Below are 26,438 nucleotides of genomic sequence, written 5' to 3' on the forward strand. Positions count from 1 at the left end.
GCCCTGTTTTGATCCAGGGCTCCTGGGGAAACCGAGGCGGGGAAGTGGGCATGCAGGAGACACTGACGGCTGGGCACCTCCTGGCTTGAGGGGACAGGAGGCACACGCGTCAAAGGACCGGATATGCGCTGGGGCAGGAATGTAGTGGGGGTCCTGCTTCATTGCTCATGGGTGCCCTGCAGCCTTCGCAGGGCTGGAGCCGGAGGCAATCAGCCAGATTAGATGAGGGGCGTCTGTCCTCGTCCTGCTCCTGGTCACCCAGAGACAGCGTTCCCCACGCTTCCTGTCCTCCCTCTCCTGCCTGGCCAAGCACATCCCTGGGCAGCAGGGGGCTTCTCTCATCAGTCCGGGCTGGGACAGCCTGGGGCTCAGATCAGCCAGTCCTCAGCCTCCTTGGGGCGGCCCTGCTGCTCCTGCTGTGTGGTGGCCGCCTCGGTCTCCGGCGGGCTGGCCAGCTCCGGGCCTCCCTGTCCTGGCTTAACCTTTCCACACCTGCCTGACCCTAAACTGACAGCCTTTGTGGGAGGGCAGTGCAGCACCCAGGATCCGAGGTGGCCAGTCCCCCTGGTGGGTGGGAGCTCCCCTTTAGTCTCCCCAGCCTGGAGCCATTCCCGCGTGGGCTTTTCTGGCCCTGAAGCTGGGGAGGTCGCCTCTTACCGGTCAAGAACCAGGGATGCTGATCCAGGCAGGAGTTGCTCTGGGCACCCTCGGACCCCTCCTGGCCACGTGGCACCTGTCCCCCTGTTTTGTGGCCATTACAGATGGGAAACCAAGGCACACAGCTTGCCCTGAGCCACAGAGCTGGCCGGGCCAGGGCTGCTGTCCCCAAAGCCTGGCTCCACTTGCCAATCTACTGTTGGGGGGGGGCGGCTGTACTGTTGGGGGGGCCCAGCTGGGGAAGAGCCGGCTCTGGCATCCCACCACCCTGGCTCGTGTCCTGGCTGTGTTCGTCAACTGGGTGGGTCAGCAAGACAGGGCCTCTCTCAGGCCGGCCGTCTGGGCGGTGGGTCGTACCTGGCTGTGCGTGAAGCCTGAGTGAGTCCAGGGGAGGATGGGCAGGGGGCCTGGCCTGGGGGCGGGACTGGGTATTGTCATCATGGAGGAGGACACGGGCCACAGGAAGGTGGCTCCCCGGTGTGTGCAGAGGTCCCTGAGATGTGGCCCCCCACCTCCGTCTCCCACGGGCCTCTGTGCCTCTCCCATGCAGCTCCCAAGCTTCGCTTCCCCTGAGGGGCCCTCCCCAGGGAGAGGAGACCCCTCATTCCTTTGCCCCGTCAGCTCGGGGCTGCCTCAGCCAGACCCTCGGAGCCTTTCCTCACCGGTCCCAAGACTGATCAGAATGAGCCTGAAAACCGCCGTGTGCCCTGCAAGCGAGGAAGGAGCTCTCCCCCCGGGGGCCTGGGGGCGGCATACCCGTCTGTCTGCTCCTACGGGCCTGCAGCGGTGGTTCCCAGCCGCCCCATGGTGGCGGAGGCCTCCTCCTCCTCCTCCTCCTCTCAGGACCCCAGGCGGCCCCACTGCAGTGTCCACTGTTGTCGCAGGCCAGGAGGGTGGTGGGGCCACTGTGTTAGTGCAGGCTGACCCCACCCCAGGGCTGTGGGTGTCCCTGGATCTGCTCAGCGCCCTGCAGAAAGCCATCTCTGCGCGGGCTCGGCCACGTGTGCCGCTGACGACCTCAGGTCCTTGCGCAATGCTCCTCCATATAAGCCCGGGTGCTGGGGGAGCAGAGGCACCGTGAGCAGCCATGGAGGCCGGGCTGCTAGGTGCCATCCTGGGCGTCGTCCTAGTGCCCGTGGACACAGCCATACAGGACCTGGATCTGCAGAAGGTGGCTTTTCTGTCTTATGCGGGGAGGTCGGGGCAGGGAGGGGCCTGAGTGTCCAGCTTCTCCAGCCACCCCCACCCAGTCCCTCCAACCCCCAGCCGATGCCAGAGCAGCGACCTCAGGGGCCCCAGGACCCAGCCAGGGCAGCCCGGACAGTGCAGGTGGCTGAGGGTCTGAGCCTAGCCTGGCCGGTCACCCCTGTCCTTGAGAGGAAGCATGAGAGCAAGCACCCAGGGACCAGCAGGGCCGGAGCCCTCGCTGAGGGTTTCCTGTGGGCAGGCCGGCTGGGCCTCCACGGCCTCCGGGGACCGGAGCTCAGCGCGGCCACCTCCTGCTCCTGGATCAGTGGGGTCCGTCCCCCGGGAGCTCCAGTAGCAACAGGCCAAGCGCCTGGGAGCAGCCCTGCTGTGCCGGCTCTGTGACACCACACGGTGTGGCGACGAGAGGATGCTTTCCCAGCGTGGGGAGCTTGCCTGGGGCTTTGCCCGCGCTCCTTCGCAGGTCTGGGCTGGCAGCCGGGCCGGGAGCATGTCAGAAGGGTCAGGGTTGACACGTACTGGGGGCATGTATTCTTTCCTCTTGCAAAATGATCAGTTTCCAGGTTTCAGATGGAAGTTCTGGGCTCTGGGTGGATTTCTGAAGGCAGGAGCCCCCCAGCTCCCAGGGTGGTGGTGAAGCTGTGCCCTCCCGTGGGTGACGGGGGCTGCTGGCTGCTGGCTCCTCTCTCTCGGGCTCCAACCACCGCTGCCCCTCGCATCCTGGCCCCAAGGACGGCTCACTGCGTCTGATGGGCTGAAGGGGCTCCTCAGAAGGATGATGACCACTGCTTTGCCACAAAGACTTGCTGACCTGTCAGAGACCACCAGTGTCCTATTCAGGGGCTCCCAGGGGGTCTGCCACCTCGGACATGGCTCCGGCTTCTCTCTCCAGATTGCAGGATTCTGGCGGGAAGTTGGTGTGGCCTCCAGCCAAAACTTGGCACTGAAGACCCCAAAGAGGCTGGAAGCCTTGTTCCTGACCTTGAGTGGACATGAGCTGATCGTGAAGGCTGCATATAACAGGTGAGGGTCCCTGGGGGCCCCTGGGAGCCCCAGTAGGAACAGGCAAGTGAGGCCGAGTGCCTGGGAGCCCGGCTACGCCAGCTGCTGCCGTGGGGTCTGGACAGTATCAATCTTCCCTGTGTCCCAAACCCAAGACCTTGACCCCCATCCCTGACATCAGACCCTCCAGCCTCCTGGATCTGCCCCTAGAACTTCATCTTCTCCCAGAAATAAGCATAGAGTTTTGATAAAGCCCCATTAAGTTGTAAGAAAAAAAAGTGGGCACGGGGCTCTCTGGATGCCCCCGTTCTGCACCTCCACCATCCTAATCCTGGCCCAGGCTCTCCTGGGTACAGACACACTGCTGGGGCCCTTTCTGAGGACATCTTCCCCTCTCTGCATCGCTTGGGATGTGCCCGGCAGAAGGAATGCAGGCTGGCATTTCCCTGGCGAGCACTTTGCTGCTTTTCAGCTCAGGAAGTTGTGAGACAGAAAAAATGGTGGGCTCAGAAATAGACATTTCGGGGACATTCATTTTTCCTGGTAAGAACCCTTGCCCTGTTGCTACAGTTACAACCCCCTGTCCCTGCAGACCAGCTACACTTGGCCTTGGTATTTTTACCGTGCTGTTCCCCATGCTGTTCCCTGCAGTCCTGCTCATGCCCCAGAGGCTCCCATTCTCTTAACACAAAGTGGGTCATCCTTCCAGGGCTGCTCTACCTGTCTCCCCCTTGCCTCACATGATGGGAGGGTCTGGGTGCTGGGTGGGGAGAGGATGGAGTCAGACCCTGCACCCCACCTCCAAGGTCTGCCAAGCCGAGCGGCACCCGTCGGCCCTCGTGCAGTCTCCCCCCCCACCCCCCGCTCCCAGGCCACAGGGAGGTCCACGTGATAGACACGGACTACGAGCAGTACGCCATTTTGAGGCTGTCCCTCCACTGGCAAGGCAAGGACTTCCATGTGCTCAAATACTTCAGTAAGCGCACCCTGGGATGGGGGGCTGGGCCTGCTGGTGCCCTCCTGGGGATGGCCCAGCCCAGCCCAGCCCCCCTGCGTCCCCCACAGCGCGGAGCCTGGAGGACGAGTATGGACCAGGCTTCTGGAGATTCCGCGAGCTGACGGCAGACATAGGGCTTTACCTGGTGGCCCGGCATGGTGAGCCCCGGGCCTTCTGGGTGGGCGCTGGGCCCGGGACCCCGAGGGTGGGAAGGGGCCCTTCCTGCATCACCTGACGCCGCCCCTGTCCCACAGGGAGGTGCGCCAAGCTCCTGAAAGAGGTGAGCTTTGCCCCGGGCTGCGCTGAGCCCCCCAAACTGAGTCTCCCGACCTAACAGGGGCCCTGAATCACTCTGGATCCGGGGGCCTCCAGGGTGCGGACACCAGGCTGCCAGAGGGGGACCCCGGAGGCTGGGGGCTCCAGGACAGGGCCGGGAGAGGGAAGGGAGGAGGGTGGGCCCTCGTTCCGCCTTTCCAGCCAGCAGGGCACTCACATCCCGCCTGGGTGGGGACACGGGCCCTGTGGGCACCATGTCGGGTTCCCCGTGTCCCACAGGCTAGCCCATCCCCCACAGGATCCCCTCTGTCTCTGCACAGCCCCGAGAGGTGGGAACTATGACCCTGCCTTGCAGGTAGAGAAACTGAGACCCGCGGAGGCTTTTTGCTCACGGTCATGCAGCTAGGACACGGGCCCCACCCGTGGCCCTAACCGCTGCCCTGAGGGGCCTCTGGGGCCAGGCAGTGCCCTGAGGCCCTGCCCTTCTGTGTCTCAGGAGCTGATCTAGAGGACCCCTGTGCTGAGGCCGGGATGCTCTGAGCCCCCCGCTCCTGGCCCCCGGGGGCTGCTTGCACCCGCTCCGAATAAACCCCATTACCAAACCCTCTGCCCCGAGTGTCTTTCTTGGCGGAGCGGGGCCTGAGGGTGATGGAGGGGCTGTAGGCTGTGTTCTCCATGACTGCCCTAACGGTGACAGCAAAGTCACAGTCTCTGGTGTCTGTGTGTGCTGTGACCAGCGCTGGACCTTTGCCCAGAGAGGGCTGAGCCGGGGTGGGGGGCCACTGGCCAGGCTGGCTTCCAGTCTGTTCTGTATTTCCTTCCCTGTGGGGCCCGGGGACCGCACAGCTCAGATGCAGGATGACAGCTCCCTGCCCTCTCCCTCCTTCCCACTCTGAGAGTCATACCCAGCCCTGCCCTGCTCAGAGCCCACAGGTCTGGCTGCCCAGGTGCGTGGGCCCCACAGTCATCCTCACGGCTACCGTCCTGCTCCCCGAGAGCCTGAGCGGCCCCAGGCAGAGCAGGCAGTGGGCTGAATGGCCCGGTGGCGGGTCATGGATGGATGAGAGGAGGGATGCCCTGTACTAGGGACAATGTTGGAGCCTTCGGGCCCCTGCTAGGTCCAGGACAGAAAAGGTGTTTGGACCTGGCCTGACCTCTGCCTCTAATCTCCTGGGTGACGGATTGGCATGCCTGGGGCTTCCCTCCAGGGCCCTGTGGGGTCTCTGGAAGGTTCCCTGGCCATGGCGGCTCTAGGGAGTCCTGGGGACACCGCCCTGCTCTGAGGCTCCAGTGCAGGTAGGCTGGGTTCCTGCAGCTCAGGGGCTCAGCGAGTCTGCCCACTGACATACGGCCAAGTGGGGCCTGCTCTGGCGCTGCTGTGGGCCAGGCAGTCTGGGATGTGGGGAATCCCAGCTTCTGCTGGAAGAGCAAGGGCGGAGTGGGCGGGGCACCATTGTCCCACCAGAGGTCACTTACAGAGCACCGCCTGCTCTCTGATAAAATCACTGACTTCCATGGGGGGCTGGGCGGGGCTCAGTGTAAACACGGAGCCATGTGTGGAGGCTGGTGGGTGGCCACCACCGTACAACCAAGACGGGGGGCGTCCCAGCAACCGGCCCTCCTCCCTCAGCCTGGGCTAGCTGGTCCCCATGTCCTCAGGTCAGGCGGGCTGGTGCCTCTGTCGTGGGGAAAGAGTGTAAATTAATGAGCACCGGATCACGCTGGCTGCTGCATCTGTGGGGGTCCAACCACCAAGCTCCCTGCAGAGCTGTGACCCCAACAGTCACTTTCAGGCCCTTCCGCTGCATCCCCACTTCCTTCTGGCTCCATCTTCCCGTCTCTGTCTCTCTGGCTCTGTCTCCGTCTCTCTGGCTCTGTCTCCATTTCCCTATCTCTGTCTCCCTGTCTCTGGCTCCGTCTCCTTGTCTCTGTCCCCATCTCTCTGTCTCTGTTTCCGTCTCTCCGTCTCTGGCTATGTCTCCCCATCTCTGGCTCCGTCTCTGTGTCTCTCTGGTCTCCCCAAACCACCCCCTCATGACTGGGACACTGTGCCACATGGTGGAAAGCCCCCACCTCTCCTGTCTCATGCCTGCAGGGTGAGGACAGGGAATAGCCCTTGCGGGTGGGGGTGGGGGTCAAGGGCAATGACAGTCCCCTGGGATTATGGGGCCAATGCCCACCTGCCCTGTCAGCTTGGGGAGGCGTCTTACCCCCTCTGCACTCAGCTCTTCGCTTACAAGATGGAGACGTGGCCTGCGGGGGGTGGGGGGGCGGCGGCAAAGTTTTGGGTAAAGAGAGAATGTCAGGGCCTAGGGTAGCCTTTGGGTCCTGGCTGGATTGGCAGGATGCTGCTGATCGGCCATTTGCTGGCGGCTGTGGCTTCTTCAAAGGCCCCAGTAGGCAGCCGGCAGGGGCCGAAGGGTCGGAATGTTCCGGCCCCATTCGAGTTGCTCACAGCCCTGGGCTGCACAGAGTCAGTGCCGCGTGGGCACCGTGTCCTCCCACCTGCCCGCCGGCCAGAGGCCCTTGGATGCATGTGCCCACGTCCTGGGCACATCTAGGGCCCTGAGGGGAGACACCGGGGCCATGCAGGAGGCACCACCGCTCAAGGAGAAGCTGAGGGGCTTCTGGGCAGCTGCCCAGTCCTGCGGCTGTGACCAGGCCCTGCCTGCCGTCCTCACACCCGTGCGCATTCCCAAAGTGCTTTCCAGGGGTGGATAAGTCCCGGTATCGGGGTGCCCTCAAGAGTCAGGGTGTCCCCACAGGTCATGCCCTTCCTGTTCTGCTTCTTCATCCTGGAGGCCGGGCACTGCCCTCCGGCCACAGGGACGTGCAGTCTGAGAGCCCTAGGTGGCTTTTCCCCCGGGGGCCCGGGGCCGGTGCTACGGTAGCTGAGCAAGCGAATGGACGCTGACCGGTGCTGGGCCCCCAGTGGTGCTTCCCCTCCGACTGGCCTGTCTTGTGGGTGGGTGGCTGCCAGCTGGTTTGCCACATGCTGCCGACTTGCTCAGTGAGGCCAGCCCGGGCCCCTCCCCAGTGCCCACGGGGAGGCATATAAGCCCAGGGCCTGGCACCAAGGCCGTGGCTCCTGTGGCTTTGGGGCGCTGGTCCCCGCAGGCCATCCACCCAGACATGAAGGGCCGAGTGCTCACGGCCCTGCTGGGGCTCTACGTGGCGCTGGCGGCAGGCACACAGGGTCCGGTGCTGAAGGACTTTGACTTTGCCAAGGTAGCGGGTCTCAGGGCACCTGCCACGGGGGTGTGGGCTGCCCCGTGCACGCTGGGGAGACCCTCCAGGACCTACTCTGTCTGGAGCCCCGGAAGCTCTGCAGTGTGGGGTGCCCCTGGAATTTCCAGACCGCTGCCCCACTTGGAGGGAAGGTGGGCGTGCCTGGGGCAGCTCCCTCCAACTCCCTGTGACCCTAGTTTTCAGGCCTCTGGTACGAGATCGCCTTTGCCACGAAGCTGGAGCCCCAGGGCTCAGCACAGAAGGCGACTAAGGTGGGGGCCGTGGTGGTGGAGCTGGAGGACAGCCATCTGGCCCTGACCGCCGCCTATGAAGAGTGAGTGGGGTGCTTGAAGGAAGGGCGATGGGTCCTGCCCATGGCCAGGTGGTCACCCTGCCAGGACGGAGATGGGTTTGGGGCAGAAAGAAGCTGGGGCAAAACCCTTTCCCCATGAGGGGCCCCCCGAGCAGAGGCACTGGGAGCCCCTCTCTGTCTCCGAGGGCAGCTCATGGGGTGACCTGTGATCTCGGGAGCGGCGCTGGGTGGGGCTCGGCCTCCAGCCCGGCAGGCAGCAGACGGGCTCACGAGCCCCGGGCCTGGCCCAGCTCCGCGCGGACGTGTGTGGCAGGGGGCGTCCCGGGTTCGGGGGCTCCCAGTTGTGCCTCGGAGGTGGGCACATTCTCACTGCAGGAGTGGCCCACTCCCGGAGACTGGGGCGTCCTTCTGCCTGGCTGCACGTAGGGTGTCCTGCCATCTGGGGGCTGCCCTTGCCCAGGACGACAGGCGGGTCGGCGCCGGGGCAGCGGGGCTGGCAGGCATCTGCTCTTCCTAGTGAGGGCCGCTGTGTGAAGGACAAGAGTCAGGCCCTGAAGGGGGACGTCCCCGGGAAATTCAAGATCCCTAAGAAGGCCGGTAAGGAGTGCTGCCCTGGGCACCTGCTCACCTCCCCAGACTGTTCTGCTCGGCCCGAGGCCATGATGCTGCCCAGCAGGACCGGGTCCGCCAGCTGGTGCGCCAGATCGGGGTGGGGGGTGCTTCGTACCGCCGCACGCGGCTTCTGCTCAGCCCGTGCTGGGCACCGAGACGTGGTCAGGTGGCGGGACAGGACTCTGTGTCCTCAGGTGGGGATTCGGCCTCGTGGGGTGCTCTGGTATCCCTGGCCAGAGCCCTCGGGCGCATGGCTCAGTGCCCGGCCCACCTGGGAGCCCCCGGCTCTGGCCTTGGCCGCTGGGAGCTCTGTGAGCGTTTGCAAGCTCCTCTCTGAAACGCCTACGTGTCTGATTCGGCGTCTTTCTGTCCCGGTCCGTGGATGCCCTGTCCGCTGTCCTCAGGGAGGCCCCTGTAGGGAATGCAGAAGGCCCACTCCACCACCCTGCGTGCGTGCGTGCGTGTGTGCGTGGGCGTGCACATGTGCACGTCTGTGTGTGGGCGCCTGTGTTTGCGTGTGTGTGGGCACGCGTGTGTGCATGTGTTTGCGCGTGTGCGCGTGTGCACACATGCGGGTGTGTGGGCGTGTGTGCTCACGTGTGTATGTGCGAGCGTGTGTGTGCGTGTGTGTGCGTGTTTGTGTGTGGGTGTGTGTGCACGTGTGTGTGTGGGTGCGTGTGGGCGTTTGAGGTGGGCATGCTCTTGGGGTGTGGGCTGTGGGAGGCAGTGGGGATGGATTTGTCTCTGTTGCATTTGTCTCCCAGGAACCAAAGAGGTTCTGGTGCTGGCCACAGACTATGAGACCTACGCCATTATGGACGTTGTCTCCCCCAGCGAAGGGGCGGCCCGCAGGGTCCTGAAGCTTTATAGTAAGCCCAGGCCAGGACTGGACGGGGAGCGTGGGTCTGCTGAACTCCCTGTGCCCCCAGCTCCTGCCCCCTGTGGGGGCTCCCAGCTCCGAGAGGGGGTCAGGAGAGAAGTAGATGGGTGGGGGGGACAGGACAGGCAGAAGTAGATGGGTGGGGGCAGGCAGGGGGACTGGATGGGACCCAGCAGAGGGGCAGACAGGACAAGGTGGGGAGGGGGCGGGACTGGGCATGGAAGAGGACGGGACAAGATGGGGCAGAGAGAGGGACGGGACGGGGCACGGATATCTGTGGCTCCCCCAGCCTGTCCGGTGGCCCGCCCCCACCCCCACCACAGGCCGAACCCTGGAAATCGAAGAGGAAGTCATGAAGAAGTTCCATGAGGTGGCGGGGCAGTATGGGCTCTCAGGAAAGGACATGCACCTTCTCACATGGGATAGTGAGTGTCCTGGGCCTCAAGGTTCGGCCTCCCCAGTCTGTCCACCGACCCCCTGGTCCCCTGCCTTCCCAGACTCACCTCTTTCTTTGTCCACAGTGACCTGCGTGAACTTGCTGCACGGGGTGAGCTCCTCCCCCCCTTTCTAAGCCAGGCTTGGCTGGCCTTCCTGGGGGTCTCCGTCTAGCACCCCTCTCCATCACACATGGGTCAGCTCATCCTCTGCCCACAGTGGCTGGGTTGCGGGTGGAGGTCCAAGGGGCCCGTCCTGCATCACCTGACGCCGCCCCTGTCCCACAGGGAGGTGCGCCAAGCTCCTGAAAGAGGTGAGCTTTGACCCGGGCCGCGCTGAGCCCCCCAAGCTGAGTCTCCCGACCTGACAGGGGCCCTGAATCACTCTGGATCCGGGGGCCTCCAGGGTGCAGACACCAGGCTGCCAGAGGGGGACCCCGGAGGCTGGGGGCTCCAGGACAGGGCCGGGAGAGGGAAGGGAGGAGGGTGGGCCCTCGTTCCGCCTTTCCAGCCAGCAGGGCACTCACATCCCGCCTGGGTGGGGACACGGGCCCTGTGGGCACCATGTCGGGTTCCCCGTGTCCCACAGGCTAGCCCATCCCCCACAAGATCCCCTCTGTCTCTGCACAGCCCCGAGAGGTGGGAACTATGACCCTGCCTTGCAGGTAGAGAAACTGAGACCCGCGGAGGCTTTTTGCTCACGGTCATGCAGCTAGGACACGGGCCCCACCCGTGGCCCTAACCGCTGCCCTGAGGGGCCTCTGGGGCCAGGCAGTGCCCTGAGGCCCTGCCCTTCTGTGTCTCAGGAGCTGATCTAGAGGACCCCTGTGCTGAGGCCGGGATGCTCTGAGCCCCCCGCTCCTGGCCCCCGGGGGCTGCTTGCACCCGCTCCGAATAAACCCCATTACCAAACCCTCTGCCCCGAGTGTCTTTCTTGGCGGAGCGGGGCCTGAGGGTGATGGAGGGGCTGTAGGCTGTGTTCTCCATGACTGCCCTAACGGTGACAGCAAAGTCACAGTCTCTGGTGTCTGTGTGTGCTGTGACCAGCGCTGGACCTTTGCCCAGAGAGGGCTGAGCCGGGGTGGGGGGCCACTGGCCAGGCTGGCTTCCAGTCTGTTCTGTATTTCCTTCCCTGTGGGGCCCGGGGACCGCACAGCTCAGATGCAGGATGACAGCTCCCTGCCCTCTCCCTCCTTCCCACTCTGAGAGTCATACCCAGCCCTGCCCTGCTCAGAGCCCACAGGTCTGGCTGCCCAGGTGCGTGGGCCCCACAGTCATCCTCACGGCTACCGTCCTGCTCCCCGAGAGCCTGAGTGGCCCCAGGTTCGGTGCCCAAGAGCAGAGCTGCAGGTTAGATCTCTTCGATGAGAGGGGACCATGCTGTACTTCTGCCTACATTCTTCCATGGCTCCCTGCTGCCCCAAAGTCAAATCCCATAGGCATTGTGGCCAGGGCCCTCCAGCATGGCTGGTCTTCTGTCCCCCTGCTGACTTCCTCCCACCCACCCCTGCATGGTTGGCCCAGCCTTTTCAGGGTCTGGGTCCCCATCATGAACTCTGTCACCCCGTCATCTGCACTGACTGATCACCCCATTTGCTCCCATCACCTGGGGCTGTGACTGGAGGGCAGACAGCGTGGCCTAGTCAGGGCAGAGAAAGTGGGGCGGGTGTCAGCCCCATGGTTCTGAGCACAGCCCGGGATGACCAAGGTTTCTGGGGAGCAGATGCCTCATGGGTGAGGCAGGACAGCGGTCCCTGAGGTCCAGCAGTGCTGGGGGACTGGTGGGGACTGGCCCTGCCAGAGCAGAGAAACCCCAGTGACACTCAGGCGTCCAGCCAGGAGCAAGGCCTGCCCCGAAGCAGGGCCTGCCTGGGACTCGCTGGACCGAGCCCTGAGCCAAGTTCCCAAAAGACCCACAGTAGCGATGTTTGGAAGCTGCATTCTGACAGATTAGGGGTGTTTGGGGGACCATTTGGATTTTCCCCGGATCTGTCCGGCCGAAGCTTGTAACGGGTGCGAGGTGACCTGCTTGCAAGGTGATAGTCATCGCCATCGGCTCGGGCAGCCGGCCCAGAATATGCGGACCGGGTGTGACCCCGGGACGTCGGCGGTTTATTTCTCGCCCTTCTGGAAGCTGGATGCCAGAGGTCAGGGTGCTGGCAGGGTTGGTCTCTGGTGAGAGCCCGCTTCCTGGCTTGGAGCTGGTGGGCTTCCCGCGGTGCCCTCACATGGCCTCCGCTCCACACATCGGGGGAGATCACTGGGGCTCCCCACTTCTTAGAAGGGCGCCAGTCCTAGCAGATTCGGTCCCACACGCAGGACCTCCCTGCACCCGTCACCGCCTGAGAGGCCCCAGCTCCAGACGCAGCCGCAACGCAACCGTGGACTCAACAGTGGCGTTTCTGAGGATGTACTTCTGTCCCTGACAAAAGCCAACCCCACTCAGAGGGTGACAAGGTGTCCAGGGCCTGTGCAAGACATCGTGAGTGCACAGGCTGCCGGGCACATGAGGAAACAAGGGTTGGCCCGACAATAGGAGGAGGTCCCCGGAGGGCCGGTGGGCGGGGCGTGAACACGCTGGTCCTGTGCCGCTCTTGTAAGTAAGTTCAAGGACAAAACGAAGGAGACTCCAGGAGCTAGCTCATTCTGAAATGGCAGAACTAATAGCAGCTAAAGCACAGAGAACGAACGCAGGAACAGATAGGGCCTTTGGGCGGGAGCTGGAGACCTCGTGGAGAGCCAGAGACCTCGTGCAGAGCTGGACACCTCGCAGAGAGCCGGAGACCTCGTGGGGAGCCGGACACCTCGTGGGGAGCCGGAGACCTCACAGAGAGCCGGAGACCTCACAGAGAGCCAGGCCGGAATGCTGGTGCTTCACGGGGTACCTGGCTGGGGCTTTCCTGGACGGGCTTAGCGGACTGCAGGTGGCTGGGAACCCAGACAATTAAATACAGTTCGTCACAGCCGAGGAGCAGAGCAGAGGATGACTGGTGGGGGACGAGGCCAGGCGTATAGACTCGTCCCAGCAAGAGAAGGCAGAGAAAATGGGGCAGAAAAGTATTTGAAGGGGTGCCTGGGTGGCACAGCGGTTAAGCATCTGCCTTTGGCTCAGGGCGTGATCCCAGTGTTCTGGGATCGAGCCCCGCATCAGGCTCCTCCGCTATGAGCCTGCTTCGTCCTCTCCCACTTCCCCTGCTTGTGTTCCCTCTCTCGCTGGCTGTCTCTATCTCTATCGAATAAATAAAGAAAATCTTTAAAAAAAAAAAAAAAGAAAAGTATTTGAAGAAATAGAAGCCAAAATATGCCAGCTTGATGAAACGCATCCCAGGGGCTCGGGGCGGCCATGCAGGACGGGTACAGCGCACCCAGGGAAGTCGCCGTCCACGGCACAGCTGCGGCGTGCACACCGTGTGAGTGGAGCCGGAGAGAAAACGCACTGTACCGCAGAGGCCAGGCGTGGAGGCACATCTCCAAAGCCAACCCGGCGTTCCCGGCAACGGAGCGACGTTTCCACAGGTCCAAGTGCAGAGTTTGCCCCGAGCATACATGCAGTACAAGGAGTCAATGCTAGCATGGTCCTCAGGCCGAGGGATGTCGGCAGTGGTGCCGCACAGGTCCGCAGGGAGCTCAGGAGGGCCGGGAAGCCGGGACAGCGTGGCTCAGCCAGCAGATCCGCGTCCTCCGGGGACCGCGAGCCCTCGCTTCTCCACCACGTGCGTCCTGTCTGTCAGTATGGACTCGGGCACCCCTCCTTCCTTCCATGAGTTATCTCCTATTGCGGTCTTTGATCTCAACACGCAAACCTGTGCCGATGTGTCCAGGGGGCTCCTTCAGGGTGGCCCCAAGTCTTTCTGACAGTCCCCTGATTCCTCAAACACATGTTTACTATCCGCGGCCAGAATCACTGCAAGTTCCTCTCATGTTTCCTGTGACCCAGTCTTGGGATAATGTCTCCAAGGAGCCTGGTTCCCTTCTGTAGGGGGCCGGGTGCTCCCAGCTTTGCTTCTCACTGGGATGGAACGGTGTTGAACCGTCTCAGCAGAGAGATCCCCCTCCACATGCCTTCCCAATCGTGGGAAAGCCATTCTCCTCCGACCCGCCCCCGAGCACGGAGAGCGGTTTCCGAGGGGCTCGCCCAAGTCACTGCGGAGAGCGGGCTTCGGAAGGACCAGCACCTGGGGTTTGTTTATCCCTCCTTTCCCCTTTAGCCTGAGAGCATGGAGAAAAACACTCGGCCCAAAGCTTCTCAGGGCCGAGTCCGCTGCCCCTCCCGTGGTGATGTCATTCGCTATGACACAGTCGTGTTCCCCTCATTTGCTGTTGAGTGCAGATTACCATGACCCCAAAGTCAAAACTGCACAAAGCAGGTGTGCTCAGGGGCGCCTGGTGGCTCAGTCGGTGAAGCGTCTGACTCCTGGTTTCGGCTCAGGTCTTGATCTCAGGGTGGTGGCATGGAGCTCCTCCGCGCTCAGCGGGGAGTCTGCTGGAGATCCTCTCCCCCCGCCCCGTCCCTCTGCCACTCCCCCTGCTCTCTTCCACATTCTAAAATAAATAAATAAATCTTGGGGGAAAAAAAGGTATGCCGTGGGGAGGGGTCTAACTTCTTCCCCAGCCCGCCCCGTGGGTGACTGAGCTCTTCAGACGCTGAGTTTCTTCTTGCAGAAATAAGCAGACACACATGCGTTTTCTTACGGCTCTTTCTGTCTCACCTAGAAGGCTGTGTACTTCAATGCCCTTTGGCACTTGGCTTTTTCCATAACACACCTGCACGTCATCTCACTCCACGTCGGTTCCTAGAGACCTTTGGTTTTTTTATAGCTGCACAGGATACGGTGGGCTCACCATCTGTCATTCAGCCAGTCTCCTGGGTGTGGGCACCGAGCCCACTTGCAACAGTTTTCGCTCACAAACAACGCCTTACTGAGTAACCACTCCGTGTCCACAGGGTTTCTATTGCCCAGGTACCTCCCTGGGATAGCTTCCTGTGCTGGGATTTCGAGAACGAAAGACAAACGGCCATGTGGTTAAGTGTAGCTAGATGTTGCCACGTTCCCCGCTGTAACGACTGTACCATCTGCAGTCTGACGGGCTGTGCGTGGGCATCCCGTGCCGCCGAAGTGTGGGTGGTGTGGCCAACAAGCTCTGCGGTTTTGGGCAGAATGATAGGCGATAAACGGCATCTCTGCATGGCTTTAATTTGCATTTCTCTTATTGTGAATAAAAGTGAGTGTCGTATCCATTCACCAGGGCTGCCGTTGCAAAGCAGCACAGGCTTCAGCGTCAGAGCTCGGTTCTCTCCCGGCTCCGGAGGCTGGCGTCTGAGAGCCATCGTGGCAGGGCCGGCTCCTCTTGAGGCCTCTCTCGTTGGTGCGTAGACGGCCGTCCTCTCCCCACGTCCCCACACGGTCACCCCGTGTGTGTGTGTGTGTGTGTGCACCTTAATCTCTTCTGATAAGGACCCCAGCTACGTTTAACCTGAACCATCTCATTTTGACTTAATTGCCTCTAGGAAGTCTCCATGTCCAAACAGAGTCACATTCTGCGGTTCTGGGCTCAGGATTTCAGCATGGAAATTGGGCGGGGGGATGCAATTCATAGCAAACATCTTTTCATATGTTTAGGGGTCATTTTAAATTTTGTGTGAATTATCTGGTTATGTCCTTTGTCCATTTTTTGATGGATTTTCAGCCCTTTTTTCTTTAATTTTTCGAAGTTTCCTATAGAGTGTGGCTATCAGTCCTTGCGTGTGATATTTGTTGGAAATATTTCTCCAGACTCGTCATTAGTTTTTTGACTTTGTTTATGGCTTTATTTTTGGTATAAAAAGGTTTAAAAGTATACTCAAAGTATTTATTAGTGCTTTCTGTTATTACATCTGGATTTTGATGCCAGTTAGTGTGGCCTATGGGTTTATGGTGGCTTGATTTGCCTGGGCTGCATGACATTGCCCAGAAATCCCAGAAGGCAAGAGCCTTGCAGGGCCTGTGAAATGAGCTCCCACAAGGACGTGAGGTCAAACTCCTGCCACAAACCCCTTATTTGTGAATATATACGCCTCCTAGTGGTTCCGCCTTCAGGCGAGAACTCTGATGCAATTGGAAAGCCTTTCCCTACATCCACATCGGAGAGAAACTCACCAATGATGTCTTTATTACTCATGTGGTTCCATGTCCATGTTTAGCGCGTAGATCTCTGATCCACTTGGTGTTGGGTCTCATGCATGAGGTGAATAGGCTTCATTTCAATCTTCCAAATGGATATCCAGCTGTCCTGACAGCATTTATGTACAAAAAAAAAAATCTATTTTGCCCCCCAGGATTTAAGATATCTCCAAATGGCTTCATCTTTCCTCCACCCTCCATATCTTCCTTGTTTTTTTGTTGATAGAACCCCTGGAAGCCAGCTGGCAAAGGGGTCTAGAAATGTAGTCAGCACATTCTGCCACTCCCTCCAGCCTCCCAGCGAAGGATCTTCCTAGCCACCTCCCCTTGGGTTTCAGGGGCTCAGACAGATCCTACCAAGCCCTCTGTCCTCTGCTCCCAGGTGGGGGCTCAGATGATTCAGGGGTGAGAAGCCAGGCCCATACAGAGCTCCCATAGGAACTTGGGGGATGTGCAGCTCCCGGGGGGTCTGGCCAGGGTTGTGGAGTGCAGAGGTGGGAGGCAGCAGGGCCAAGTCTGGCCAGAGAGTGGACAAGTTCAGATGGGTGGAGTGGAGGGGCAGAAGGAACAGGACGTTCCGGCTGGATGTTGACTGTGGGTGGGAGCAGGAGGCCGAGACCAGCAGAGCAGAATAATGGGTGAGCCAGGAGGGGGTGGGAGCTTTTTAAAAAATTTGGTTTCTTTTCTTTTTTTTTTCTTTTAATGATTGAAACAAAAGATCCAAACTGCAGCTTCTGGAAGAAGTGTTTGTGCCTCCCCTCGGACTTGGCCTTGGCCTACTGCCAGCCAGCATTAAAGACCAGGGTCTAGGCCTTCCTAGACTGAGCAAGGGAGAGTGTTGAATCCCCAGGGAAGGGAGGAGGTGGTGTGACAGGATTAGGATGCTGATTCTGGAAGCTTCCAGTGGAAGGAAGCATACAGAAGCAGGGGTTGGCGTGACAGCGTTGACAAAGACATCTTTGTGTGTGCTTGGCACACATCCCCCAGGGGCCCACTCTCCATTCTCTAGCACGTCTGGGCAGGACACAGAGGCCACCCTGAATAATAATGCCACCGCCCTTGGGTAATTTCCCCACCTTGCAAGAAGAGAGGCCAGAATGGTGTCCTGATGGTTAGTGGCCGCCCACAGTGACCCATTCAGAGACATATAAATGGGTTTTCAGGGGCTGGAGGGACTGCACACCCCTGGCCCCGAGGCACGTGTGCTGGTGTGCGGACCTCCGGGAGGATGAGGGCTGTCTTGCTGCCTGCTCTTCTGGCTTTGGTCTCTGTGCCTAGGACGCAGGCAGTGTGGCTGGGGAGGCTGGACCCTAAGCAGGTAACGGCCTCCTGTTGGTGCCAGCACACACCTTGAGGCCTGCTGGTCCTAGGGGCCCAGGCCCCTCCTTGGGGGCTATGCAGCCTCTGGGTTACCCTCCCAGTGCCAGCCCAGACCGGCACAGGCTATGGGGGGACGGGCTAGCCTGAGGAAGGGGCCCTGGGCTCCCAGATAAGAGAAGTTGCCTCCGAGGGCTGGAGGGACTGGCTCCCCTCACCTGCTCCTCCTCTACCAGCTTCTGGGGTCCTGGTACGTGCTTGCCGTGGCCTCAGGTGAGAAGGGCTTTGCACTGGAGAAGGCCACGAAGAACATCGAGGGCGTCGTGGTGACCCTTACTCCGGAAAACAACCTGAAAATGCTATCCTCCAGGCACAGGTGAGTGAGGTGTGCACCCTGCGTCTGGGTGGGACTCATGCCTCGAGCTACTGCTTCACATGGGCTCATGCCTTGTGCTGAAGAGCCACGGGTACTTTGGGGACTCCAGGCACCCTCCCTCCCATTCCCGAATCTGCCTGCAGGAGATGCGGGGCCCGGGGTGCACCTGGGCCATGCCTGGCCATGGGACAAGCAAGGACAGAGGAGGTCTGGGGTAGGAGGGCAGTTCCACTGTGTTGGGTGAGTTTGGTCATAGGGGCCACGGTGTTGGCCCAACGCCACGTGGCTGGGTGCATCCCAGTGAGCCTGGTGGAATCAGACATCCAAGTACAGAAGCTGGGCCTCTGGGGGGCCTCGGGGCCTGTGCAAAGCCACCGATGCCACAGGAGCCACGGGGGACGCCACAGGAGCCACGGGGACGCCACAGGAGCCACGGGGACGCCACAGGGCTCGGACCCCATTTTTGGCATCTGCTCTTCGGTGTGATGGGTCAGCAGCCTCTCACGCTGCGGGGTCAAGGTGCAGCTCTGTGTGGGGACCTGGGCCAGACCCCGATTTGGAAAGGCAGATTGTGCTGAGGCCCCATGTGCAGACACACATTCAGATCAGGGCTTAACGAGGAGGCAAGTGGGGCTCTCACATCTTGTGTAATTAAATTTAATTTGTTGGCCTTTGGACAGGAAACACATTTGCACGGCTCAAAAATCAGGGTCCCCAAGGGTGTGCCGCAGGGTCCTTCCCCACGTGCCTCAGCCAGCCCGTCTGCGCCCTGCAGGTAGCCCGTGTTTGCGACGCGTGGGCAGGCCTCCGGGGAGTGGATCCTTCCGGACCGGTCCCTCTGTGCCGGGCTGACCTCACTCGGCACCGCGTCCTCCACGTTCATCCGTGCCGTAGCCGGTGTTGGGACTTCCTAACTTTTTAAGGCTGGATTCTGTTCCGTGGTGTGGACGGGCCACACGGCTGCGTCCACCGTTTGGTTTTGTAAACTGCGCTGCCATGAACAGGGGTGTGCAAGGGCGTCTTGGAGACTTTCCCTTTGCTTCTTTTGGGTGTGCGCCCGCAGGGGGGTCGCTGGGCCATGTGCTGATTCCACCGCCCGTCTACTGGGGTGCTCTGCTCTCTGTCGCGGTGAGGTCTTCCCCAGCTCTTCGGCCGCGCTCTGCTGCTGGACGCACAGTGCTCTCCCATCTTCTGCAGCGGGAAACACCCTCCGAGGGGTCCCCCTCAGGGATAAGTCCCTGGGAGCTGCCTGGCTCTGTGTCCCCTGAGCCGGCGCCCGCCCCTGGCATGCCCTGGCACTCGGTTCTCTGTCATCTGATGGGCAACAGGCGGCCCGGCAGCTCTCACGCGCCGTCTCCGACGGCAGGAGTGTGGCGGCGCATCCGTGCGCCTTCCCTGCCTCCTGCCCAGCGCCCTGCCGGTTCACATCCTTGGCACGTTTTTCTCTGGGTGTGTTTTTCGTGGTTTGTAAGAACCCTTAAGTATTTAGGGATATTGGGTGCCGGTCTGTGATGGAAACTAGTTGCAAATATATTTCCCAGTTTGTCATTTTTCTTATAACATTGAGGAGGGTTTTGTTTTGTTTTTTAAATATATACATGAAGGGTTGCTAACCATTTTTGTGTGGCCATACACCCCAGGTTTCTCTTTGTAGGGCTTCTGGCTTTTGTGACACTGTCAGTTAGGAAACTTGGTCCAACCCCCTGATGCCCACGGGCTTCTGGCGTCCTTGCTGCACTCGGGGTTTGACGCGGGAGAGAGGGGGAATGACTTGGTTTTTTTCTAGATTACTACCCAATCTCTAACGTCATTTATTGAATTACCCCTCTGTCCCCCACTGACTCAGGCTGACTTTGTCACACGATAAACTCCCATGCTCCCATTTTGCTTTATTTTTGGACTTTTTTCCCCAAGATTTATGTATTTATTCTATGTATTTATTCTAGAGAGAGCACGTGAGTACAGGGGGGGACCCCTCCAGTTTTGGACTTTCCATTCGTTCCTTTTCTCAGTCTCTCGATTTTCCAGACCCTGTGTTTCACCTGTTACAGCTTTATACCCTGCTGCCTCAGTTTATTCAATGGCTCTTGCTTCTGGAATTTTCCTGCCATGAGCTCATCCTGGTGAGCGAAGACCACTGCATTTCTGCTGTGTTTGTTCACTTTATGGACTGACCGCTTAGGGGATGTTGGCCCGTTTTGATGCTGAGTGTCTTGACCCAAGATTGCAGACGACCCTGTGTCTGTGCCCGTCACATGGCTCCAGCACGGGAGGCCTCTTGGGGGGTGGCAGGAAGCCGGTTTGCACTTTGCAGGGCTCTCGTGCCTGCTCGTTCCCAGGCCAGGTTGGATTCGCTGGAGAACAAGGTTTCCAGGTAATGGGGGCTGTCAGTGGCAGCCAGGATCCCCTGGGCAGCACGCTGGCGGCTGACTGGGTCCAGGCGGTGGAACCCTGGTCTCTTCTGGTCCTGAGTCCAGACCCTGAGCGAAGGACGGCGGTGTCTCTTCCAGGCTGGAGAGGTGTGACGTGAACGTGGCAGTGCTGCTGAGACAGAACTCTGGATGGGTGTTCGAGAACCCCTGTAAGGTGACAGCCTCCGCGGTCTCATGCAGGGTGCGGGGCGGCATGGGGACCGGCTCGCTTCCAGGGCCGTCCCTGGTGGGTTCTGCTGCCAGCAGCCTGGGCGGGCGTGCCCTGCCGTCTGACCAGTGCCGTGGGAAGGGGAGCAGGCCGGTTCGTCCCCAAGACTTCTACCAGGAAGTGAAAGGACTCATTTTGTCAGAGGTTTGACCCTGATCTTGAGGACAGAGGGCTCGACCTGGCGTGCCCAGGGGGACCCTGGGCTTCCCTCTCTGGTGGTGCCCCTGAGGGGACAGGATCGGAGGAGTGTTACCCCAGCACGAGCTGGGATGGGCTCTCACCCGCCATCCATCCCTGAGGCCCTCTGTACGCTGGCTCTGGGGACCAGGGGACAATGCTCAGGAGCTCTCAGCTTCCCGGGGGGGCCTCCCGTGAGGTCTGATGCTCCCCCGGGGGGCATGTGTTTCCCAGCCCTGGGCGTGTTGGACTACCGGGTGCTGGGTACCAACTTCAGGGACTACGCCATTGTGTTCACCCAGCTGGAGTTCAAGGACGAGGCCTTCAGCACCGTGGAGCTGTATAGTGAGTGGCAGAGACCACGGGCCGGCCCCACGAACTCCTGCCACAGGCAGCCACGCTGTCTGTGTTGAGCCCTGCATCCCCAGGGTCCCAGAGCCTCATCCCTGTCCTTCCTCCCCCTGCAGGAGGGGTGGCTGGGGCATGGGGCACATGTGCTGAGGCTCCCCTCCTGCCCCACAGGCCGGACGGAGCTGGCCAGCCAGGAGGCCATGCGTCTCTTCGCCCGGTGGAGCAAGGGCCTGGGCTTCCTGTCTCAGCAGCAGGCCACGCTGCAGCAGGACTGTGAGTGTCGCCCAATGCCCAAGGGCTCCTGGCTGACTTCTGCTGGTCTCGGGGTCCCTCCAGGCCTCAGGGAGCCGGGCAGGACTGGGGTGGAAGCTCTTCACAGAGTCACCCGCTCCCTGCCCAAAGCCAGGCCTGCAGGGCTGGCCCCGTCTCAGGCGAGGCTGTGGGCAGAGCGGGGCGGCCACAGTACGTCCTGGGTGCCCCGGTGGCCAGGCGAGGCCCCCACCCTCACAGCTCTTCTTGCCCCTCCAGTCACCTGTGCACGCAAGGTTTTCCAGGTAAGCTGCCTTCCCCAGCATCGCCCCGGATCCTACACCCCAGGGCTCTGCTGCCGCGAAGGGCCGGGGACCGGGGCAGGGGCAGACACCCCTCAGGTGAATCTGGGGTCCCCCAGTGCTCTTCTTGGTTTTCAGTGAATGCTTCGACCTCCAGGGGGGACAGTGCCTGCCGAGTCCTGAGAGGTTGGCCAGGTGCTGGGCTCCTTGCTCAGCCGCCCGGGAGCTTGGTGTGGGGGGGGCTGCTGTTTCAAATAAAGCAGTTCCGCGAAGCCCTGGAGATGCGTCTCACCTGCGTGCCGGGCGCGGCAGAAGTGGCGGATGGGGCGCTGCCCTCTTGGGGCTCCAGTCAGTGCAGGGGGGAGGATGGGTGTGGGGGGCTCACCCAGAGCCGGACCACGCAGCACAAAGCAGCTCCGGGTGGGGGCACGCGGACGCGGGTCCTGGCTCCAGAGTGGGGGCTGGGCTGGGGGCAGCTGCCCCTCGAGCAAAGGTCACCACGGTCCCTGGGCCAGCAGGAGGGCTGTCTGCCAGTTAGAGCAGAGCCTGGGGTCTGGACAGGTGCCGCTGCCACAGTGGCCGTGGGTGCCCACCAGGGTGCTTGGCTGGGTGCCACCGTGCCCAGGGCACAAGCGCGTGGCTCTCCCTGGCCTGGAGCTTGGAGATTCCAGAGGGCCCGAGCCTGTGGGCCCCCTGTGGTCTGGTGGGGCCGTGCCCAACGTCGTGGCAGAAGCACGGGCCATCGGCAGAAGCTGGCCTGGGGGCTGCCCGCCGCTCACGGAGAGGCGCGGTGCACGCAGGGTAGGGGGTGGGCGTGCACACACACGTCCCCCAGCACTGCCCGTCGGCACCTGCTCGGCACAGAGAGGACAGACCCGGTGTCATGTCGGTGCCGTCTGAGCCCCATCTTCACGGTGGTCCTGCTTCTCACATGCAAGTATCCCTATGAAGTGACTCACAGTGACCCCTCCCGGCTCTTTGCCTCTCCTCCGGGGGGCTAGGATGGGAGGCCCGGGGTCTCACGTGGGAGCATGATGGCCTTCAAAATCAGGCAGCACCCACGGGCCGAACCCCTGGGCCGTCTGTCTGGACCCCAAGGCCCCTCTCCCTCCCCATTGCCCCACCCCAGTCTGGCTCAAGGCTCCGGGTTGGCTGGACGCCCACAGCAGGGTCGGGTACGTGGGGAGATTTAAACTCAGTGCCCTGGTAGCCGAGGAAGGAGGGTGACAATGGGACCAGGGAGGCTGACGTGCGTGCTGGTCTTGGCGCTTGTGCTGGCTCTGGGGTCCCAGCCACAGGAACAGCCACCCAGGGAGTCCCACAACCTCAACTGGAACAAGGTAGGCCACGTGCCTGCGGTCCCCAAGCCACACAGCCGGGCTGCTGGGGCCGGGGATACAGTGTGCGCGGCGGCTGGAAGATCACTCCCTGAAAATCTCCGAAGGGCCATCCTGGAGCAGTGGGCAGTGCCCCGAGGCCGGCGGGAGTTTCAGGCCCTGGCCTCTGCCGGCCCAGTGGGACTGCTCACCTGGCCGCTCCCCGAGAAGCTGATGGCCACGTAGGAGGGGCAGAGGGCCCCAGGCAGGTGCGGTCTCCAGGCACCAGAGATGCTAGGTGGGCACAGGCAGAACGAGCAGAATGTGTCCTGGAACGAGATAGCTGGCGGCTGGAAGGTTCTAGCGGGGGTGGCCGTGGGCACTGGCTGCCTGGGAACATGGGTTTGTGGCAGGAAGTCAGAGGGATGGGCCGAGGGCCGAGCTGGAAGGAGGAGGGAGGCCTTGAACGGGAAGGAAGCTTCAGCACAGGGTACCCACGGCCCAGCCCTCGGGGCCCTGGGCAGCCTGGCACCTGCCCACCGAGACCTGGAGGGGCAGCCGGGGCCCCTGTGCCAGGGCTGTGCTGGCCTGTGGGTGCCGGACCTGGGCTGGGCCTCAGGCCAGTGTCAGTATCTGCTGTGTCCATGCGGCCCGGCCGGGAGCCTGGCACGGGCAGCTTCCCCAACGTGCTGTGCACAGTTTTCAGGGTTCTGGTATATTCTGGCTGTCGCCTCTGAGAGCCGAGGCTTCTTGCCGGGCAGAGACAGGAGGAAGCTGGGGGCGTCTGTGGTGAAGGTTCTCAAAGCCGGCCAGCTGAAGGTGGTCCTGGCCTTCAGCCGGTGAGCGGGCCCGGGTAGGGGGCCGGCACACTCTCTGCGGAGCCCTGACCACAAACAGCCCAGGGCAGCTCCCCGTCCGAGAGGGGCAAGGGAGCCGGGGGGCCGGGAGGCGAGACCCATGATCATCTGGAAATCCAACCGTCCCTGCGGCCCCGAACCCCTTCCTGACCCTACATTTCAAGGCCTGATTTGGGGAGAAGCCACCACGGACATGGGGCCACTCGGCAGACAGTGGGTGTTCGGAGGGTTTCCCTTAAGCTGTGGGACTGGCCCTGGTCCAAATTGGAAAATTTCAGGAAAACAGCCAACAAAGGGCTCCTGCCTTGCCCCCCTAGGTCACAGGGGTGCCAGTCACACACGTTAATTCTGCGGAAAGATAGGAAAAAGGCAATGTTCAGGAATACTTGTGCGTACGACGTCCCGGGGCCTGGAGAGAAAGACCAGGGGTGGGCGTGCCCCCCGGCTTCAGGGCCACAGATCTGGGAGATACCGCCCCTCGGTCCCGGGCCTGGGTGGGTGGGATGGCAGTGGCCCCTGGGGCGGTCAGGCTGGCCACAGTCCCAGGGCCCACAAGCATGCGAGTGCCCGCAGCCCAGACCTGGAGAGGGGTTGGGTGTGTGTGTGGTGGGACTCCTGGCCCTTTCCAGACCCCGTGACTACGCAGGCCTGATCTGGCGGCCCCGCGCTTCTCTTCTGGTCCAGTGAAGGGGGTGGAGGGCTTCCACGTGCTGTCCACCGACTACAGCTACGGTGTGGTCTACGTGCGCCTGGGCCGGGCTGGCCGGACCTCCAAGACCCTGCTGTTCTTCAGTGAGTCCTGTGGCAACATCTGAGGAGGGGGCGTGTGGGGTGCCGGGGAGGCGGGGGGCGGAGGGGCGACAAGCTCAGAGGGGAAGGCCTCTGCCTCAGCTCGGGCTCCACGACAGAGGGCCACAGACCCCGGGGCACCCACGATGGACACAGATTCTCACGGCTTGGCGTGCCAACCTGGTGGGGCTCCGCGGAGGACCCCTTCCTGGCTTGCAGACGGCTGCCGTCTCGCTGCACCAAGTGCTGGGGAGAGGGCTCTGGTGTCTTCCTCGTCTTAGAATCCCACATGAGCCCCCACACACCTCCCAAGGCCCCCACACTCACACCATCCCTTTGGGGCTTCGATGTCGGACTCTGGGGGGACACAGACACGCAGTCCGTAGCAGCCAGTCATGGCCCTGGCAGTGCGGGCTGGCAGGAGGTGGGAAGTAGGAGGACAGGGCTGGGTGGGCAGGTGGAGCGTGGGGCCGGATGGGGAGACCACGTGGGCGGGTCTCTGATGTGGCTGTTGCTGGGGTGAGTGGGGAAGGCAGTGAACAGGGGGAGCCCAGAGGGTGAGAGGCCAGGAGTGGGACTGACCTTCTGCATGGAGTCAGGGGACCCCCCGGGCTGAGGGCAGGATCGGGGGAGCAGGGGGAGGTGGTGAAGGGAAGGCAGACAAGTTAGAGGTTCTGTCCAGGGAGGGGGTGGGGAAGGGAGGCACAACCCCACTTCTGGGCGCTGAAGCCCGCGGGACACCTGTCGGAGAGGGGGGAGGGGACGTGTGGAGTCTCAGTGGAGGAGGGTATGGCCAGGAGTGCAGCAGGAGGGGCACCAGGCTCCGGCCAGAGGGGTCCTGTGAGCAGAGAGGGCTCCCCCAGTGGCCTGTGTGGTGCCCACCTCCAGGGCCGCGCCAGGGACACCCACCTGCCTCGGAGCAAGAGGGGACAGAAGGGCCCTCCCCATCACTGGCCCGCTGTCCTGCCGGCTCAGAGGGCGCCGCGGGTTGGGTGCAGCCCCAGACGGCCAGAGCTGGGGTTGACCTTGACTCTGCTTCCAACTGCAGGCAGAGAGAACACGTCCAGCTTCCCGAACATGAGAAAATTCGTGGACGTATGTGAGATTTTGGAGGTCGCAAACGGTGTGACGGTTCTCCCGAAAGACGGTAACAGATGGCGGCGGGCCCTTTGGTCCAGGTCAACACCACACCTGGCCCCCCTCCGTCTGGTAGAGCTGACTCGAGGGGCGTGGGGGGGGGCGGGGCGTCAGGGCTGTCTTTCCCGAGATCTGCAGCCAGCTGCGAAAGTGCGCCATGGGAGTGCCCCCATTGCATCCTCTGTCAGCACCTGGCCTGCCCCTCCCACAGGCCCGCAGGGGTGGGGGGCGCGGCGGGGCGCCAGACACGCCTTCTGGTCTGGGCCCTGCAGCTGTGGCTGGACGACCCAGGCTGCCTGTCCTGGCGCTCTGCAGTGCCCAAGACCAGCACACGTGAGACCAGGGAGGGCCAAAGAACACTGGTGGGCAGACGGGCCCCCGCAGAGCAGCGCGCCCTCAGCGCCCCCTCCCTCCCACAGCCTCCTGTGCACACACCATCCTGCCCTGAGAGCCAGCCGTCCACTTGTCCACCCGCTCTCTCCCGCGGGGCTGCAGCTGCGGTCCGCCTAGACGGTGGGAGCTTTGTTAGAAGTTGCCGGTCTTTGCCTCCAGCAGCTTGTTGAGACACGTTTGATGACCCCAAGCCAGTGACGGGGTGAAGTCCAGGGCCATGGCTGTAGCCCAAAAGGGATCCTTTATGATCATGGAGAGATGGGGGTGGGAGGGCAGGTGCTGACCGGGCAGGGCGATGCCCAAGCGGGCCCATTCTGCTCACGCCCTCCGGATTACATGGCGGGAAGAGGCTGCCACCCCATCTGCTGGGAAATAGACCACGGCTGGTCCAGTGTCACCCTCGCTGCGTGCCTTCCCTACAGCGCGCCCACCACTGTTCCCCATGGTCTCTGATGTCCTACACGTTCTCAGGACTCGCTCACTTAGTCGCCCAACACGTACAGGTGCCTCTGTCATGCCAGGTGTGTGCCAGCCGGTGGGGACAGGTGAACAGGCAAATGCCGTTTCAGAGAGCCGAGGCCAGGACTGGCGCACTCGGGCACAGCCGCCCACGCACACGACCGCAGACGCGGAGAAGCCTTGTGGAGAGGGTGCAAAACAGCGGCAGGGCTGACGCCTTCCGGCTGGGCAGCAGGGGTCGAGGAGGGCTTCTTGGGGGCAGGGACGTTTGGAAGAGGGTGAAGCACAGAGGTAGTGAAGTGAGTTCGG

At 62.1% G+C, this 26,438-nt stretch overlaps 4 protein-coding genes across 4 annotated transcripts; all 4 read left to right on the top strand.

The window, feature by feature from the left end:
* The first annotated feature begins 1,744 nt into the window (after window positions 1-1,744).
* Window positions 1,745-4,544, top strand: LCN8 (lipocalin 8). The gene is made up of 7 exons (XM_087869665.1): window positions 1,745-1,828; window positions 2,756-2,886; window positions 3,338-3,408; window positions 3,737-3,841; window positions 3,931-4,020; window positions 4,117-4,142; window positions 4,494-4,544. Exons 1-7 carry the CDS (start codon window positions 1,745-1,747, stop codon window positions 4,542-4,544), a joined length of 558 nt encoding a protein of 185 aa, XP_087725791.1.
* A 2,726-nt stretch (window positions 4,545-7,270) lies between these two features.
* On the top strand, window positions 7,271-13,945 carry LOC148108536 (epididymal-specific lipocalin-5-like). Its single transcript, XM_087869666.1, has 7 exons — window positions 7,271-7,366; window positions 7,564-7,700; window positions 8,197-8,276; window positions 9,056-9,160; window positions 9,495-9,596; window positions 9,894-9,919; window positions 13,814-13,945. The coding sequence occupies exons 1-7, from the start codon at window positions 7,271-7,273 to the stop codon at window positions 13,943-13,945; spliced, it is 678 nt and encodes a 225-aa protein (XP_087725792.1).
* A 3,024-nt stretch (window positions 13,946-16,969) lies between these two features.
* On the top strand, window positions 16,970-22,405 carry LCN6 (lipocalin 6). Its single transcript, XM_045803677.1, has 6 exons — window positions 16,970-17,084; window positions 17,320-17,459; window positions 19,970-20,040; window positions 20,511-20,621; window positions 20,799-21,089; window positions 22,308-22,405. The coding sequence occupies exons 1-6, from the start codon at window positions 16,995-16,997 to the stop codon at window positions 22,403-22,405; spliced, it is 801 nt and encodes a 266-aa protein (XP_045659633.1). The 5' UTR covers window positions 16,970-16,994.
* On the top strand, window positions 22,025-25,895 carry LCN10 (lipocalin 10). Its single transcript, XM_087869681.1, has 6 exons — window positions 22,025-22,518; window positions 23,194-23,333; window positions 23,669-23,819; window positions 24,077-24,143; window positions 25,189-25,287; window positions 25,697-25,895. The coding sequence occupies exons 1-6, from the start codon at window positions 22,408-22,410 to the stop codon at window positions 25,723-25,725; spliced, it is 597 nt and encodes a 198-aa protein (XP_087725807.1). The 5' UTR covers window positions 22,025-22,407; the 3' UTR covers window positions 25,726-25,895.
* The last annotated feature ends 543 nt before the right edge of the window (window positions 25,896-26,438 follow it).

Source organism: Ursus americanus, chromosome 18 (genome assembly GCF_024610735.1).
Source record: "Ursus americanus isolate L20-20 chromosome 18, mUrsAme1.1.p, whole genome shotgun sequence".
Taxonomy (NCBI): Eukaryota; Metazoa; Chordata; class Mammalia; order Carnivora; family Ursidae; genus Ursus; species Ursus americanus.

Excerpts from the sequence above, each read along its gene's own strand:
- LCN6 (XM_045803677.1), top strand. The coding sequence starts at position 16,995 with ATGAGGGCTGTCTTGCTGCCTGCTCTTCTGGCTTTGGTCTCTGTGCCT. Across the intron at positions 17,460-19,969 it reads ATGCTATCCTCCAGGCACAG|GCTGGAGAGGTGTGACGTGA; the intron begins GTGAGTGAGGTG and ends TGTCTCTTCCAG. Across the intron at positions 21,090-22,307 it reads GGCAGAGCGGGGCGGCCACA|TCTGGCTCAAGGCTCCGGGT; the intron begins GTACGTCCTGGG and ends GCCCCACCCCAG.
- LOC148108536 (XM_087869666.1), top strand. The coding sequence starts at position 7,271 with ATGAAGGGCCGAGTGCTCACGGCCCTGCTGGGGCTCTACGTGGCGCTG. Across the intron at positions 9,161-9,494 it reads CAGGGTCCTGAAGCTTTATA|GCCGAACCCTGGAAATCGAA; the intron begins GTAAGCCCAGGC and ends CCCCCACCACAG. Across the intron at positions 9,920-13,813 it reads GCGCCAAGCTCCTGAAAGAG|CCTGAGAGCATGGAGAAAAA; the intron begins GTGAGCTTTGAC and ends TTTCCCCTTTAG.
- LCN10 (XM_087869681.1), top strand. The coding sequence starts at position 22,408 with ATGGGACCAGGGAGGCTGACGTGCGTGCTGGTCTTGGCGCTTGTGCTG. Across the intron at positions 23,820-24,076 it reads CAGGGCCACAGATCTGGGAG|AGCTACGGTGTGGTCTACGT; the intron begins ATACCGCCCCTC and ends TCCACCGACTAC. Across the intron at positions 24,144-25,188 it reads CAAGACCCTGCTGTTCTTCA|GCAGAGAGAACACGTCCAGC; the intron begins GTGAGTCCTGTG and ends TTCCAACTGCAG.
- LCN8 (XM_087869665.1), top strand. The coding sequence starts at position 1,745 with ATGGAGGCCGGGCTGCTAGGTGCCATCCTGGGCGTCGTCCTAGTGCCC. Across the intron at positions 3,409-3,736 it reads GGGGACATTCATTTTTCCTG|GCCACAGGGAGGTCCACGTG; the intron begins GTAAGAACCCTT and ends CCCCGCTCCCAG. Across the intron at positions 4,143-4,493 it reads GCGCCAAGCTCCTGAAAGAG|GTAGAGAAACTGAGACCCGC; the intron begins GTGAGCTTTGCC and ends CCTGCCTTGCAG.